This window comes from Branchiostoma lanceolatum, chromosome 3 (assembly GCF_035083965.1).
Source record: "Branchiostoma lanceolatum isolate klBraLanc5 chromosome 3, klBraLanc5.hap2, whole genome shotgun sequence".
In the NCBI taxonomy this organism is placed as follows: Eukaryota; Metazoa; Chordata; class Leptocardii; order Amphioxiformes; family Branchiostomatidae; genus Branchiostoma; species Branchiostoma lanceolatum.
Genome location: NC_089724.1, coordinates 19597355 through 19611391, shown reverse-complemented (window position 1 = coordinate 19611391; position 14037 = coordinate 19597355). Strand labels below are relative to the sequence as shown.

Sequence of the window (14037 nt, the reverse complement as noted above, 5' to 3'; positions counted from 1 at the left end):
CAAATTGCTGCACAGTATTGAAGAAAGGGGAGACATGGCCTATGTGACTTTTCTAGGTCAGTCTACACAGAGGACCCTCGCTTGAGACAAATTGTTGTGATTAACACTGTAGCTGTCTGAAGCAAATTTTCCGCTCCCGCCACAGCCTGGTCCCAAGGGCGACAGTGTGTAGGGGCAAAATGCGCTCGGGCTGAAGCGCCAGATGCCAGATGCGGTGCCCTAAGCGATTTCAGGGGGTAAAACTTGAAATATTCTGGAGAAAACCATTCTGTTTAGTGAAGTTGAAATTGACATTTACTTCCCCATATTAGCACATCTGCATCATCATTTTATATTTTGGGCGTTAAGAAATAGCACAGAAGCAAGCCACAAAAGGAGTATTCTATTTATTGGGTCCCCCCCCAAAATCATCCCAGAATCCAGCCGTAACCGTTTTCTGTCGACAATTTTCGGTAACTTCCGGCCGCGTGACGTCACAATGCCCAAGCACATTGAGCCATGACCACATGCTTATTTCTTCGGAAGCGTTCGGGACTTATCGGTCAGAATCGTGCATGTTCGGAAGATTTGAAATGATGGCTGGCCTCCAAGTGCTTAGATTTTCAATGAATTCCCACCACACAAAGACATTGCATTTTTGCTCCATGATGGTCGATATGCGATGGGATAGTGTTATCTAAACTTGCTATGGATAGAAATCAGAAAAAGATTGATTTTCAATATGTGACTTTCAGTGCCCTAATATTGCTTAGGGCACCTTTAATTGGAAAGAGGTGGCCTGCCCAAACTAGAGCTGTTGAAATGTTGAAAATCGATTAATCGCGAATCAACGATAGTTATCCGCCGTTGTAACTAACTTAGAAACGTTACTACTTAAAGTGATTGTTATGTCTAATTCATATCCATCAGTTAGATAACTAAGATTTTTTGCATGCTAAAAACCTGCTGTTCAAAATATTGCTCAGTGTCACTGAGGAAAAGTAGTGGATGCTACTTGAAACGTCTGACCGTTTCCAAAATCATATCCAGTTGCTTGCCTTGAGTAACTACTTTTGGCGTATCTTATTACCTGGATGTCTAACCTTCATCGACGTATAACTGACATACTGACAATAGGAACATGCTGAAGAGCAAAACAAACAAAATACCGCATTTCATGCATATCGAGAATATCTTGCATGAACTTTCCCGTAGTTTTTCACCTTGCGCTGACAGGATCTGACAGCCTATGCACGCACGAACTCTAGCGGAAGTTTATAAAACTGCAGTTTTTCGTTCTGACGTCAGCGTCACACACCGGCTCATCACATGATATTACCAAGATGTCGGCTATGGGAGATCTGATGGACTTGGGGAGCACACCTCCCACCAACGACATCCGCATGGCCAGGGAACACACAATGGCCATCACCAGGAACTACCACTCGCAGCCCAGGCTCAGTAAGTAGCCTTTGCCGAGAAAAATTAGAGACGGAGGGGACTTGTGACATGGCTGAAAATTATGTGTAGGGTGGGAGGGGGGCGAGCCCTTCAGGTCACCTGTGCACCCTGACGTGACGAGCATTCAGCACACACAACAGAGATCCCTTTTTATTCTGATACATGTAAAATTTTGTTCAAAGTACAAAAATTTAGCTTGTTTGATAGGAAGACGTCCATGTTTAAAATTGTGTTGTGTTTAGGTAGTTGAAATTGATAGAATTATGTAAAAGTATTTTCCTGGGAAGGCAGTTCAAATGATTTATGATCTTCCAAATATTTTGTCTTCTACAGTTGAATGTTTGAGTGATTCCTTTATAGTTGCGTGTTTCTGACATTAAGTTGAGTTTGGTCAAGGAGGTTTGGTTTGGTGAAATATGTTTTATGTAAAATTATGTAGCGTCTCCACTCCCTAAGGGAAAACACTGATTGAATAATTAATCACTTTGCATGTGATGTTTGTCCTTCATTCTCACACCTCTTGCATTGATATTAAACCACAGATGCATGAAGTGACCATTCATGGCCACTTCATGCTTTCTAGTGAGGGAAAGGTCATTTCCAGATGTGCCACACCCTTCAAAGATTTTTACTGACCTTCATGGCATTACATGTAACGTTAACCTGTGTACCATCGCGGTGCACAACTTCCTTTGGCAAACGCCTGTTATGCCCAAAGATGATTGTAACACTAACAGCTCACCACAAAATAGACGTGTGGCCAGCTAAAGCCTGATTCCTGCAGTGTGTGGGTTTGCTTCAGTTAAGGTGTGCTGATTTGTTTTCTGTCCATCTCTCTTTCCAGCATACAAGACAGTGACAGGAGTGAATGGTCCCCTAGTTATTCTGGATGATGTGAAGGTTGGTGACGACAAATTCTGAAATTTTCCATTTGAAGTTCATCAGAATATGGAAGAGAAATATATGCATACAAGGTACTGTTTCTATAAAAGATAATGTTTGACAGATGATGTGGTTAATGCTATATTGTTTTTGTTACAGTTCCCCAAGTATGCAGAGATTGTCCATCTGACGCTGAACGATGGTTCCATTCGTAGTGGTCAGGTGTTGGAGGTCAGCGGGTCAAAGGCTGTAGTCCAGGTCAGGGGTCGCATCCTTGTCTGTGTGCCCACTTTCACTCTTCACAGTCAAAAAACCATGCCAAAACATTATCTACATTGAAAAGCAAGACGTCTTCTGCATGGCAATAGAAAAAAGATGTGTTCAGTGTTTGCAAGTTAGAAAAAGCATCTCATTGGCTCTTTAAGATATAGCTTGTGTCATTATTATTTTACAAACTGGAAAAGTGTTTGAAAATCCATGGTTATAAAACAGTAATGTTATATTTTGTATTGCTGTTGGACAGGTATTTGAGGGGACATCGGGCATTGATGCCAAACACACCACCTGTGAGTTCACAGGAGACATCCTGCGTACGCCTGTGTCGGAGGACATGTTGGGTAAGTGTTGGCTCTGGTGTTTACAGCAAGTTCAAGTCCTCTGTGGGCGCCATTTGGCATCAAACATATGCCAGTACACTTATGTGTGAGAGTCTGCTAAAGACATCTACATACTAACGGCAATACATGTATGTGGACAATGTAAAGAATTATGTTCATCGTCACTCAACATGTTCACTCGCATAGTGGCATCTTGAATCATATTTAAATCTTAAGATCCTGACAGCACACCTTTCCCCACCCCTTGGTAGGTCGTGTGTTTAACGGCTCAGGGAAGCCCATAGACAAGGGACCTAACATCCTTGCTGAGGACTACCTGGACATCCAGGGTCAGCCCATCAACCCACAGTCACGTATCTACCCCGAGGAGATGATCCAGACTGGCATATCAGCTATAGACTGTATGAACAGGTGAGGGAGGGGTGTGGGGCTTTTTGGGGGGGAAGGGAGGGTTGTTAGCACCTCAATATTAGCAGTCTGAGTTACAAATCCAGATTTGGTCACAAATACACAATTTCTTTAACATATGTAAATAGTTTCATCAAGTTTGTAAATTAAGTCAACATAGTTTGCTTTGGTACACAACCTTATAGACCTTATCAAGACAGTATATAGCTATACAATTGGACAGTCTCATAGCTATAGGTTGTGTTTTTGTGTGGTCCTGCTTTCTAAGGGATAAACATGCAGGTCATGGTTCAAGGGTCATGTTGTTTGTTCTTTGACCTTTCAGCATTGCCAGAGGTCAGAAGATTCCAATCTTCTCAGCTGCCGGGTTGCCTCATAATGAGGTAAGGAAAAGTCAGGATTAGACCCCTGTGGCATATATTGCTCTAGAGTCAATGCAAAGTGTTGCTATTGCATATTACAGAGTACATTGTAAAAGGACCTTGTGATTATATGTCAGATACACATAATGTCAGAACCTAAAGAAGCAATAGTTATTTCCTTTCCATGTAAAATGAAAACATGTACCACTGTTAGTATCTTCTGATTGACAGTTTCATTGTCCGTCCAGATTGCAGCTCAGATCTGCCGACAGGGAGGTCTGGTGAAAAAGCAAGGAAAGTCCATCGTCGATGATCATGAAGACAACTTTGCCATCGTCTTTGCTGCCATGGGAGTAAGTCTGGTCAACTGTGTGATTAATGTCTAATGATTATTCAATGTAGCACAACTTTGTCTCACTAACGTTCAGCTGATTGCTACTCATCATGCTGGATGCAGTTTAATGTAATGACTTCTACAGGAGATACGCCAAAAGACAGTTACTTCTACAGGGGAGTCTAAAAATCACTGAGAGAAATTTTATCTGGATCCATGTAGATGTTTTCATTACTTGGCAATTTAACTATAGGAGACCTAAGTTACTGTAAAAGACTACTTCCTACAGTATCTGTTCAACCTGTCTGTTTCAGGTGAACATGGAGACAGCCCGCTTCTTTAAGATGGATTTTGAGGAGAATGGTTCCATGGAGAACGTTTGTCTCTTCCTCAACCTGGCCAATGATCCAACGTGAGTATACAATCAACAAAATACATGTATTCCTTATTCTCAATTCATGGCTAAACTACCTCGTTTGCATAAATTTGCATAAAGGGCTCTAGAACCACGATGTCCTACCGGGACCATAGAACAACATACCTAAAAATGATCAAGAGTCATCAAGCTATCATTCTATGATACTGAACTAAATATATAAAGGGTGGGCTACATTTGTCAATTTCTAGGTCTCTTCTGAGAATCTCATCCTGGATTTATTAAGCCTATCTGTTTTAGTGATAAAGATTTTTTCCAAAACTATTTGACGAAACAGTTCTTGGATATCATGTAATTTATAACTGCTTAAGTTGTAAACCTTTATCAAAATCTGAAATACCCCTGGCATGTCAACACTCTTGCGTTTTCCCCTGCAGTATTGAGCGTATCATCACACCTCGCCTGGCCCTGACGACTGCGGAGTTCCTGGCGTACCAGTGTGAGAAGCACGTGTTGGTCATCCTCACCGACATGAGCTCATATGCTGAGGCTCTGCGAGAGGTGGGTTGGGATAATGTTGGAAAACTCACTCGGAAATAAGTTTTCAAATCATAACTTGTCATTTCATGTACATGTACCTAGCATAATCAGATTCTTATGATCTACTGTACAGAAGACAGTCCAAATTTACTTGTATATCTTGTTTTTTTGTATGGTCTGTTTTTTTTTTTTAATGTCTAATATGAGAATTGTGATAAAGGTAGGCTTTATCATTACATTGAAATTTCTGTATCATTTGAAACTAGCTTCTAAAAGCTTTGGAGTTATTCCAATTGTAGACTTGTCGAGATGGTAACTTGATATCAAAAGCCTGAATAATCTTATTGTTATTGTCCATGTCTCAGGTGTCAGCTGCCCGAGAGGAGGTGCCGGGTCGTCGGGGTTTCCCAGGCTACATGTACACGGACTTGGCCACCATCTACGAGCGTGCTGGCCGTGTGGACGGCAGGAACGGCTCCATCACACAGATCCCTATCCTCACCATGCCTAACGACGACATCACCCACCCCATCCCTGACCTCACAGGGTACATCACAGAGGGACAGATCTATGTGGAGAGACAGCTTCACAACAGACAGGTATACAGTCTTCTTGTTACAATAGCCTGGTCCAGCCTGTCATTGATGTGCAATTTTTGGTGCAATACTACAAAAAAAGAAATTGTTGTTAAGCAAGCCGTTTTGATTCTTAGTTACAACAGCTGCTTGAAAGAAAAGTTTTGACGTAGGGCAAAGTTAAGTTTCCTCTTATATTGTAACCCTTTTTTTACTATGTAGATTTACCCGCCCATCAACGTGCTGCCCTCGCTGTCCCGTTTAATGAAGTCGGCCATCGGGGAGGGGATGACGAGGAAGGACCATGCAGATGTCTCCAATCAGCTGGTACGTAAGAAAATCACAGAATTCTCCTTTAATCTGAGAGCAATGCAGTATTCTGTGTTTTCTTGTTGACCAGTTCCTGTGCCTTGTGTCCTAGCTATGCCATGGGAAGTGTATTGTATTGGTACTTGTTGCTTACTTGCTTAAGGCAGTTCGTTGTACATGCCCGTTGGATGTGTTCTTACAGGAAGCTTGTAGTTGATCCTTATGCCTTGTGTTTCCAGTATGCCTGCTATGCCATTGGTAAAGATGTCCAGGCCATGAAGGCTGTGGTAGGAGAGGAGGCCCTCACCCCTGATGATCTACTCTACCTGGAGTTCCTCAGCAAGTTTGAGAAGAACTTCATCAACCAAGGTACGTCATCTGATCTTGAAATGTGAAGAGGTTCACTGTTTCAGAAGTGGAAATCTGGAAGTACTCGTTAGTTCCAGAAAGGTGAACAGTTCAGCCCCCTAAAAGCCATGAAAACACAACCATTTCTTTCTGAATGTTATATTCAATTTTGCTGATAGGGAAAGTAGGATAATCAAGGAAACAGTGTACACTGCTTGTACTGTACCCTACTTATTTTGGCCCCTCATTATGTTGACCTTTCTACTGAACTTTATGTTACCTTTAGCTATTTTTTTCTGAATGAAGTACAAGCATCCATAATGTTCCACTTACCCCCCTCTCAGGACCGTATGACAACAGGTCCATTTATGAGTCCTTGGACATTGGATGGAGCCTCCTTCGCATTTTCCCCAAGCAAATGCTGAAGCGAATACCTGAGAAAACTCTCAATGAGTTCTACCCTCGAGATGCCAGAGCAACAGCAAACTAGGTGAAGCATGGTGGTGGTTTACAAGGGGGTTGTCATCTTAACCTTCACAGATGAGGTGAAATTCCCCTTGTAAGCCTTAGTATAGAATTAAAAACAATTAGAAAGAGGAAGGAGATGTCTAATATAGGAGGTATTAAACTTACAGCTGCAAACTTGTAGCATCAAATGTAAATCATTTAACTGTCTGATACTGTCTCAATATGTTGATAACTCAACTATCTATCTTCACAGGATCATTGTTGTTTCAAGGGAAAACCTGTGACCTGCATGTGTGTTATATTTACTTACACTGCATGTACATTTACATGAGGGATTTTTTTCTAGCAATAAGGGATGCCTGAGGTGACTTCAGACCCTGACAGATAGGGGTGGCTGTTATATCCTCACCCGCCTGCAGTCTACAATCTTTACTCATGATCAAACGTTTTTGCCATCTTTGCCACCAGTAAGCCTGTAGGGCTTTTCAGTGTGAAGAAATAGCTCAGGCCAAACCATGATGATTCCTTAATTTTTTAGACTTTTGGTCTAAGAAAGTAAGGAATCCTGGTACATGTACATAACAGTACGCTACTGATGTATAACAGGGGTGTATAACAGTGTGACATAGAGAGGTAAGTATCTACATTAATTTGGGCCTGGGCCGTGGTCCCAGAAGCTTTAGCCTACAGGTAGAAAACTAATCACTCTTCTGATCTGTTCTCAGGTCCCTACGAGAATCGAACCATCTTCGAGTCTCTAGACATCGGCTGGTCCCTGCTACGGATCTTCCCAAAGGAGATGTTGAAACGCATTCCCACCAACATCCTGGCAGAATACTACCCCAGGGACAGCCGGCGTACTTAGATTCATGCCTCTCCACCACAGAAGAACAATCATGTCCATTGTCAGCAATTATTTATTCCAGGAAGCTCTTGCAGCTCTTACCCTAGAGTAAAAACGTGGAATAGTTCTAGATATGGCATCAGTAGTACTTGCGTATATGATTGTGATTTGTCTGTAAGAGAAAGATATTGCAGCTGTGAATTCATTGCTCTTGACAAGATATACCACAGGGTATTCAGTAGAGAAATACTGCTGGTTAAGTTAGAGGTGAAATTTAGCTAATAAAAGAAAGCCTACGTCAACTTTAATCAAAATGTGAATATATTCTAATGCACTACATTGTGGGTACAACCTAGATAAGTAGATGGTGACTATGATGTAATGGATGTTTTGTATCAGTGGTATATGAAAGTTGTTTTAAAAAGCATGTTTTTGTTTGTATATTTCTACCAAGTCAAACTCATAATCCTGTATTGATTGAATGTGATCTTCCAATCCAGCAGTTGAAACTGTTCATTAAATATTTGTAAGTTTAAGAAGGACTAAATATGAATCTTGATTAGTCTTTTTGCTTAGATTCAACTGCATATCAAAATATTGGTGTTCTGAATTTAAGTAGACAACTTATCTACCAAAATGCTGACCTGAAGGAAGACTAAAGAGACAGCCCTTTTAATGTGTCAGAACTAAGGGTTAGTTATCCAGACTGAGAGGTACCAGATTACAAGGGATAACAGCATGAGTAAAAGATACAACTGCTTTTGAGCAAAATATGGTGTTATTCCTAACTCAATCATTCCTGCAATGCACTTTTTGTCATAGTTTGATTACTAGTACTGTCCTTACTGTAATGTTAAGCATTTTTACAAGACAAAATGAATACATTTGGTCATGTCTTGTTTGTAATGGTGTTAAGTATGTAGCTCAGGTAAAAGTGGTAGATGGGATGTGTAGGCCTGTATACTCTTTCATATAAGGTCATCCTCACACTGAAGTATTGCACAATCTTCTACATGTACCTTTTCAATGTATTTTCCTACAGTTGTTCACTTTTTGGGATCAAGCAAAATTTGGCACTGCAAAGTTGGCACCATACGGTATTTAAGGATTGTAATGTTTCTTGTAATTCATCTAATAGTATTAGATGTGCAAACCAGGCTCTACCAGAAAGCCTGTCTCCTGTGTACCTGAAAGTTTTTACCTTCTGTGCAAGGTCAGTAGGAAAAGTGTTGATTAGACCGCTGGAAATGGTAAGGTAGTTGCACCAGTGACATGGATATGAGATGATACGTACTACATGCTGCACATGTATGGTGTATGTAATGACACTGAACATCAGAAATGATCCAGAGTGCACTACAAAGTTTTCCATTGTCAATAACTGAAGTCATTTGCCCTACACATGATATGAAACGATGCTCAAACAGTCCACCGATGTACTTTTTCCCAACTTTCATGTCAGCTTTTGCTGTAGCTATGTGTTAATGTTCAGTAAGGAAGGTGCTTGTAGCAATAACTTGTAGTAATAACTTATAGTCATAACATGAATGTAAAAGAAATGTTGGATCTACCTAAAGTCTAATAAAGTATGCAGAGAAGTTCTGGTCATGGATATTGTATATATTGATAGTGAAGGCAGCAGCTTGCACCATACAGATCTGCAGTGAGCCTGAAGGAGCCAACAAATTCAGGGAAGACGTTACATTCTGGTTAGACATCCAGGAAATAAGACACGCCAAAATAGTTCAGCAACTGGATAATTTTTTTTTCCGAATCAGTCAAGAGCACGAAACAATTTCATGTTGGTGCATTTAAATTTTTCTGTATTATGTATTCGTTTTAGTACATGGTCAATTACCTGAACAATTTTCATGGGAAACTCAACATCTTAACAACTATGTCCTTGTTGGCAAAATATAATACAATTCAGTATACAATTCAGTCTTATACACCTTTTCAATATATTATACACACTTTACAACATGGCGATCTTTTCCTACGTTGTTATTAGGCTATACCTTGGCTTGTATGGAAATAAAATCCTTGAGATAGCGATAGCGGGTCTTGGTAAGATCTGCGAAACACATTATAGTACATGCAATGAGTTATTACTATACATTAACTACTGAAGTGAAAATTGTATATACACTAAAACTGTTACTCTAAAATGGTTCAAGAAGATTCCAGTTTGAGCTCTACGATGTTACATATATCCCAAATATAAAACCATAAAGACACATACAAGAACATGTACATTGTGTAAGTACTGTACAAACAGACAAAGTTAACAGCAGTATTGCAGTAACATCTATATGTCTGAGGTAGACAGGACAAGATGACTGAGGTGGAAGAAAGAAAATGATGTTCTGTGGACAAAATCTTGATTTCTCTCATGTCTTTGGCCACACCTGTTTGGGTCCCTCCCAGTGCTGAATTCCCCAGGTGAGACCATTCTGCTGCTCCCTGTGGTACCCCAAACAGTGGGACACATACCTCACCCCATCCAGCACCCTGTCCCTGTTCCTGTGCTGATGACCATAGACATGCACAGCAGACCCAAGTGTCCTGATCTGAGCATCAAGCCTCTTACACCCAGCGTAACGAGTGAAGTTGAAGCCTACTGTCGCACCCTGCTTCCTGTCGTTGAGAGGAGGAAGCCCCAGCCTCTTCCTTTCCTCCTCCACCATTTTGTTGTCTTCCTCTGTTGCAGCTACAAGGTCCAACCTTGGCACAAAATGACTGAAGGAAATGATAGGAGCGTCGTAACTGCCCGTCATCATCTCTTCATTTTGATTGGCGAAGAACTGGGATCTTGAACCAATGTCCTCTGGCCAGACACACATGTGGTTGTCCATCCACATCAGATGACTCTTATCAGCATCCTCGGAGGTTGAAGAATAATAGAGGGAATCCTCTGCATCCTCTTCTGGGGTGGCATACCAGGAGAACAGGGGCACCACCCATGCCTCCCCACCATCTGACGTACTGACTTTGTCTGGTCTCGTCAAGACCCCAAGAGAGCCACATAAGTCCAGGATCTGGTGGAACTTGTCAATTGAGGTGAATTTAGTGGTACTCTTGTCTCTGATCCACAATTCGTGGTTACCTGTTAGGGGTAGGGAAACAGACCTCCGTTTGATTACTGTTAACTTGTTTTCAAGTAGCCGTGGTTACTCTTATTATATGGTAGCTGATGTATAAGCAAGGAGGTTATATAACCTCCTTGGTATAAGTTAGTTTTAAAGAAAAATACGCTCCCCAAGACTGGCAAGAGTCGCCACGGCTAGTTCTAAAGCTGAAAAATATTTCACAGGCCCAATCTTCAAAACAAGAAGCGCATAATGATGACAAAATCTACTTCGTAACAATTAAGGTACTGAAAGATTAAATGTGGATCTCGGTGTACAATCATATTTGACTACATCATGATTCCCTGAGTTTGCATTAGTACCTGGAACATAGAAGACCTTATGAAACTTCCCGACTAGAGTTTTCAGAGTGGATTCCAACAGGGGTAACTTATCCGTCACGTCCCCGGCCAGCAGCAAGACGTCCTGCACATATCGCTCTCTCGGCCAGCTCTCTACCCACTTCAGGTTGTTCTGATAGTCTACATGAATATCCGAAATGGCCAAGATACGAGACATTGCTCTAGAGACAACGCGATTCATAGAAGGAAACTGATCCAAGGAGCAGGCTTGCTGCTACTTCCTTTTCGATTGCAGGTCAAAGGGTATTGAGCGAACCCATTCAAACGGGGGTGACAACTTACGTAAGTATCGAACCGTCGTTAGAATAAAGTTAAATGTATTACAAACCTATTGGTATTATATCTAAGGTTACACTTAAAACGTTTCTTTGTTATTGGTTGCGGTTGACAATCATTAGGCCGTCAATCTGAGAAACCGGATTTAGGAAGGTACATAGTCCTAATTGGCGCCTCGCCACTCCATGATCGCATGTAGCTCGCCGTGATCGTCTAGTGGTTAGGACATTGCGTTGTGGCCGCAATAACCCAGGTTCGAATCCTGGTCACGGCAATCGCTGTGGAAGTGTATTGTCGCGGCAGTGCGATCGAAGTTTTTTTTTCTTTTATAAAACTTAAACATTGCAAAATTCGCTTTTAAGTTGTCTTCCCTCTTTTATTCTATATCTTTTTTTTTTCTTTTTTTTCCGTCTTCTTGGGCCGAGCATTGCATGTAAAAGCTGCACATGGTTTATCCATGTTAACCGGTGATCTCGATAGCCGTGGACAGTTTTTTTTTTTCAAAATCCTTTCTACAACATAATTTAAATTGCTCAGCCTTCGAAAAAATCCTGCGAACGTTAGGCCACAGCACGTAAATTTTATGGATGACATCCTCTGCAGACTCCAAATGTAGTGCGCGCGGGCCAAAAAAAACACAAGGCGGGCAAAAAAAAACAAGACACCCACATTTTCAAACTTCAATACCATACAGGCGTAAAGCATGTATAAAGAAGAATTGAACCGATAAAACACGGTATTACAACAAGTCCTTTATTCAATAAAACATTAACTAACACTGATGTCGACATTAGAATAAATTATGAATTTATATCCGGGTCTGTATAGCAAGACGGCAGAGCTAGGTTTCCGTACACTGGGCACGGGAGTCTCCTGAGCTGAGTCATGAGGCAGCCTCACGGTGACTACATGTTGCTGTAGCTGGCTCTGCTCACTTTTCCTCAGCTGAAGTTCTCTAGCTCTCCGCTATTGCTGTCCTGACGGTCTACTCAAACCGCATGAGATTAGTTACTTATCTGACCCTGTTATCAAATTTGTTAGTAGTTCACTTCATATATAGCATAGTCAAGAACAGCACATCGAATTACACGTTGTTGATAATAATGGCACAGCAATTACAGACTACAGTCAAACCTGTATTAGCGGTCACCTTTGCATAGCGGCCACCTGCCCATAGTGGTCACTTTTTGTCGGTCCCTTGGATTTTCCCCATTGACATAAGCATTAAGAATTAGGCTATAGCGGCCACCTGTCCAACGCGGTCGCGGCCAGACGATTTTCGGTCCCGCGAGTACAGTAACACTGCCGATAACGGCCAATGTGCGCCGGTGGAAGCCGCATCGCCACCGCACGCCGGGTTCAAAATCTTCATTTTTTAATGCAGTTATCAAGTTTATGTGAACTCAACTTGACAGGATAATAATAAAGAAAACAAGAATCTTTTATCTTCGTTAGATTATCCATGGTTTGACGCGCGCGAAGTCAAGTATTTCTTCACATGGCTTGCGTTTGTACATCGTAGCATATTTGACTATTTCTGTGCATTTGGATTGGACAAAGATTACGGTAGTTTTGGGAAAATACAACCCGCACATGTATCTGATGCGCCAAGTTCGCGAATTGTTTCAACGTCGGCCCAATATTTCCGTTTTCCCCGGGAATTCATCCGAAAATGTGCCCAAACACGATTTTCAAAATGGCGGAGCAGCATAAAGGTCATTGGAAGACACCACTGTTGCGGAGGTATAGTGTGTTAAATCTATTTTGCTGCAAACTATCACTGAGGATGATTACTTAACCAAAAGCTTCAAACTAAATATGGATAACATTAGTATCTTGTAAAATGTGGGCTGTTGCAATTTTCCGAAAAGAAAAAAGCCCTCAAAAGAGCGACCTTCCTCTCATTACCCTATTAGCATAATGGTAGAAGCCGATCATGACAAGCAAACAACAACAGATTAGGAAGATTGTCGCCACGATTTTATGTTTGAAAACGGTCGAAAACGAACAGTAAGTGGCAACTGAGCAACATATATTTTGTTCTCTACTAACTAGGGGACATTTTGCTGCGAAGTACTTTGTTTCATATGATTAAAACTCGTTGGTGACGCGTGTGCCGACAGCGAAGCAGTCGCGAAGGATCAAGAGTTGAGTATGGCGATGCTGGTCTGTTCAGACATGAAGCTCGAGCAAACCATGGATTTTGGAGTTGGCAGATACAATAATTCTTTTTTCAAGCCCATAATAGAAGTAAAAGAACATCAATCGAATTTCTAAAATGTGCCTTACCTATGTAATGTTTACATGTGTACTGTACGGTGAATAAATGTATCTCAGTGGGTACTGAAAACATGTGTCACTCGTGGTCAATTAATCAACATTTTCTCCATAGCGGCCACCTGTCCTTAGCGGCCAGTTTTGGCCAGTCCCTTGAGTGACCGCTATAGACAGGTTTGACTGTATATTACAAGTTTGGCATGAGGGCTACACTGTGTCTTCCTGTAAGTTGGTGACGAGGAGCAATCTCATTACAGCTTGCATACACAATAATTGTACAACGATTTGTACAGAGTTTTCACCATTCTTACAAATGCAAATGCCTTTTTATGGCATCTAGAATGTTTTTGCAATAGTATTGACAGTAGCTTGCGACATGTTGTACTATTTTCGGTATGTTGACCATTGCCGAAGGGTAAAAAAAAAATTATTTTATTTCAAAATCAGGCGAAAATCAATGCGCACGCTGATGTCATCTATAAAATTTACAT

General features: G+C 41.3%; 2 protein-coding genes and 1 non-coding gene across 4 annotated transcripts; 2 read left to right on the top strand and 1 right to left on the bottom strand.

Annotated features, from left to right (window-relative positions):
• Positions 1–1290: 1290 nt before the first annotated feature.
• On the top strand, positions 1291–9101 carry LOC136430887 (V-type proton ATPase subunit B). 2 transcript variants are annotated; one of them, XM_066421961.1, is made up of 14 exons: positions 1292–1440; positions 2285–2340; positions 2482–2580; positions 2846–2939; positions 3191–3350; positions 3673–3730; positions 3958–4062; positions 4358–4455; positions 4857–4980; positions 5325–5558; positions 5757–5861; positions 6083–6212; positions 6536–6681; positions 7385–7499. In XM_066421961.1, the coding sequence occupies exons 1-13, from the start codon at positions 1323–1325 to the stop codon at positions 6679–6681; spliced, it is 1527 nt and encodes a 508-aa protein (XP_066278058.1). In that variant the 5' UTR covers positions 1292–1322; the 3' UTR covers positions 7385–7499. The 2 variants fall into 2 exon arrangements, with proteins under 2 accessions (XP_066278059.1, XP_066278058.1); XM_066421962.1 differs by lacking the exon at positions 6536–6681 and having other exon boundaries at positions 1291–1440; positions 7385–9101.
• LOC136430888 (acyl-carrier-protein phosphodiesterase PptH-like) lies at positions 8954–11253 on the bottom strand. The gene is made up of 2 exons (XM_066421963.1): positions 10955–11253; positions 8954–10609 (listed from the first exon to the last, which is right to left on the bottom strand). The coding sequence occupies exons 1-2, from the start codon at positions 11172–11174 to the stop codon at positions 9894–9896; spliced, it is 936 nt and encodes a 311-aa protein (XP_066278060.1). The 5' UTR covers positions 11175–11253; the 3' UTR covers positions 8954–9893.
• A 218-nt stretch (positions 11254–11471) lies between these two features.
• Trnah-gug (transfer RNA histidin (anticodon GUG)) lies at positions 11472–11543 on the top strand. Its single transcript has one exon. It is a non-coding gene; the product is annotated as a tRNA-His (tRNA).
• The last annotated feature ends 2494 nt before the right edge of the window (positions 11544–14037 follow it).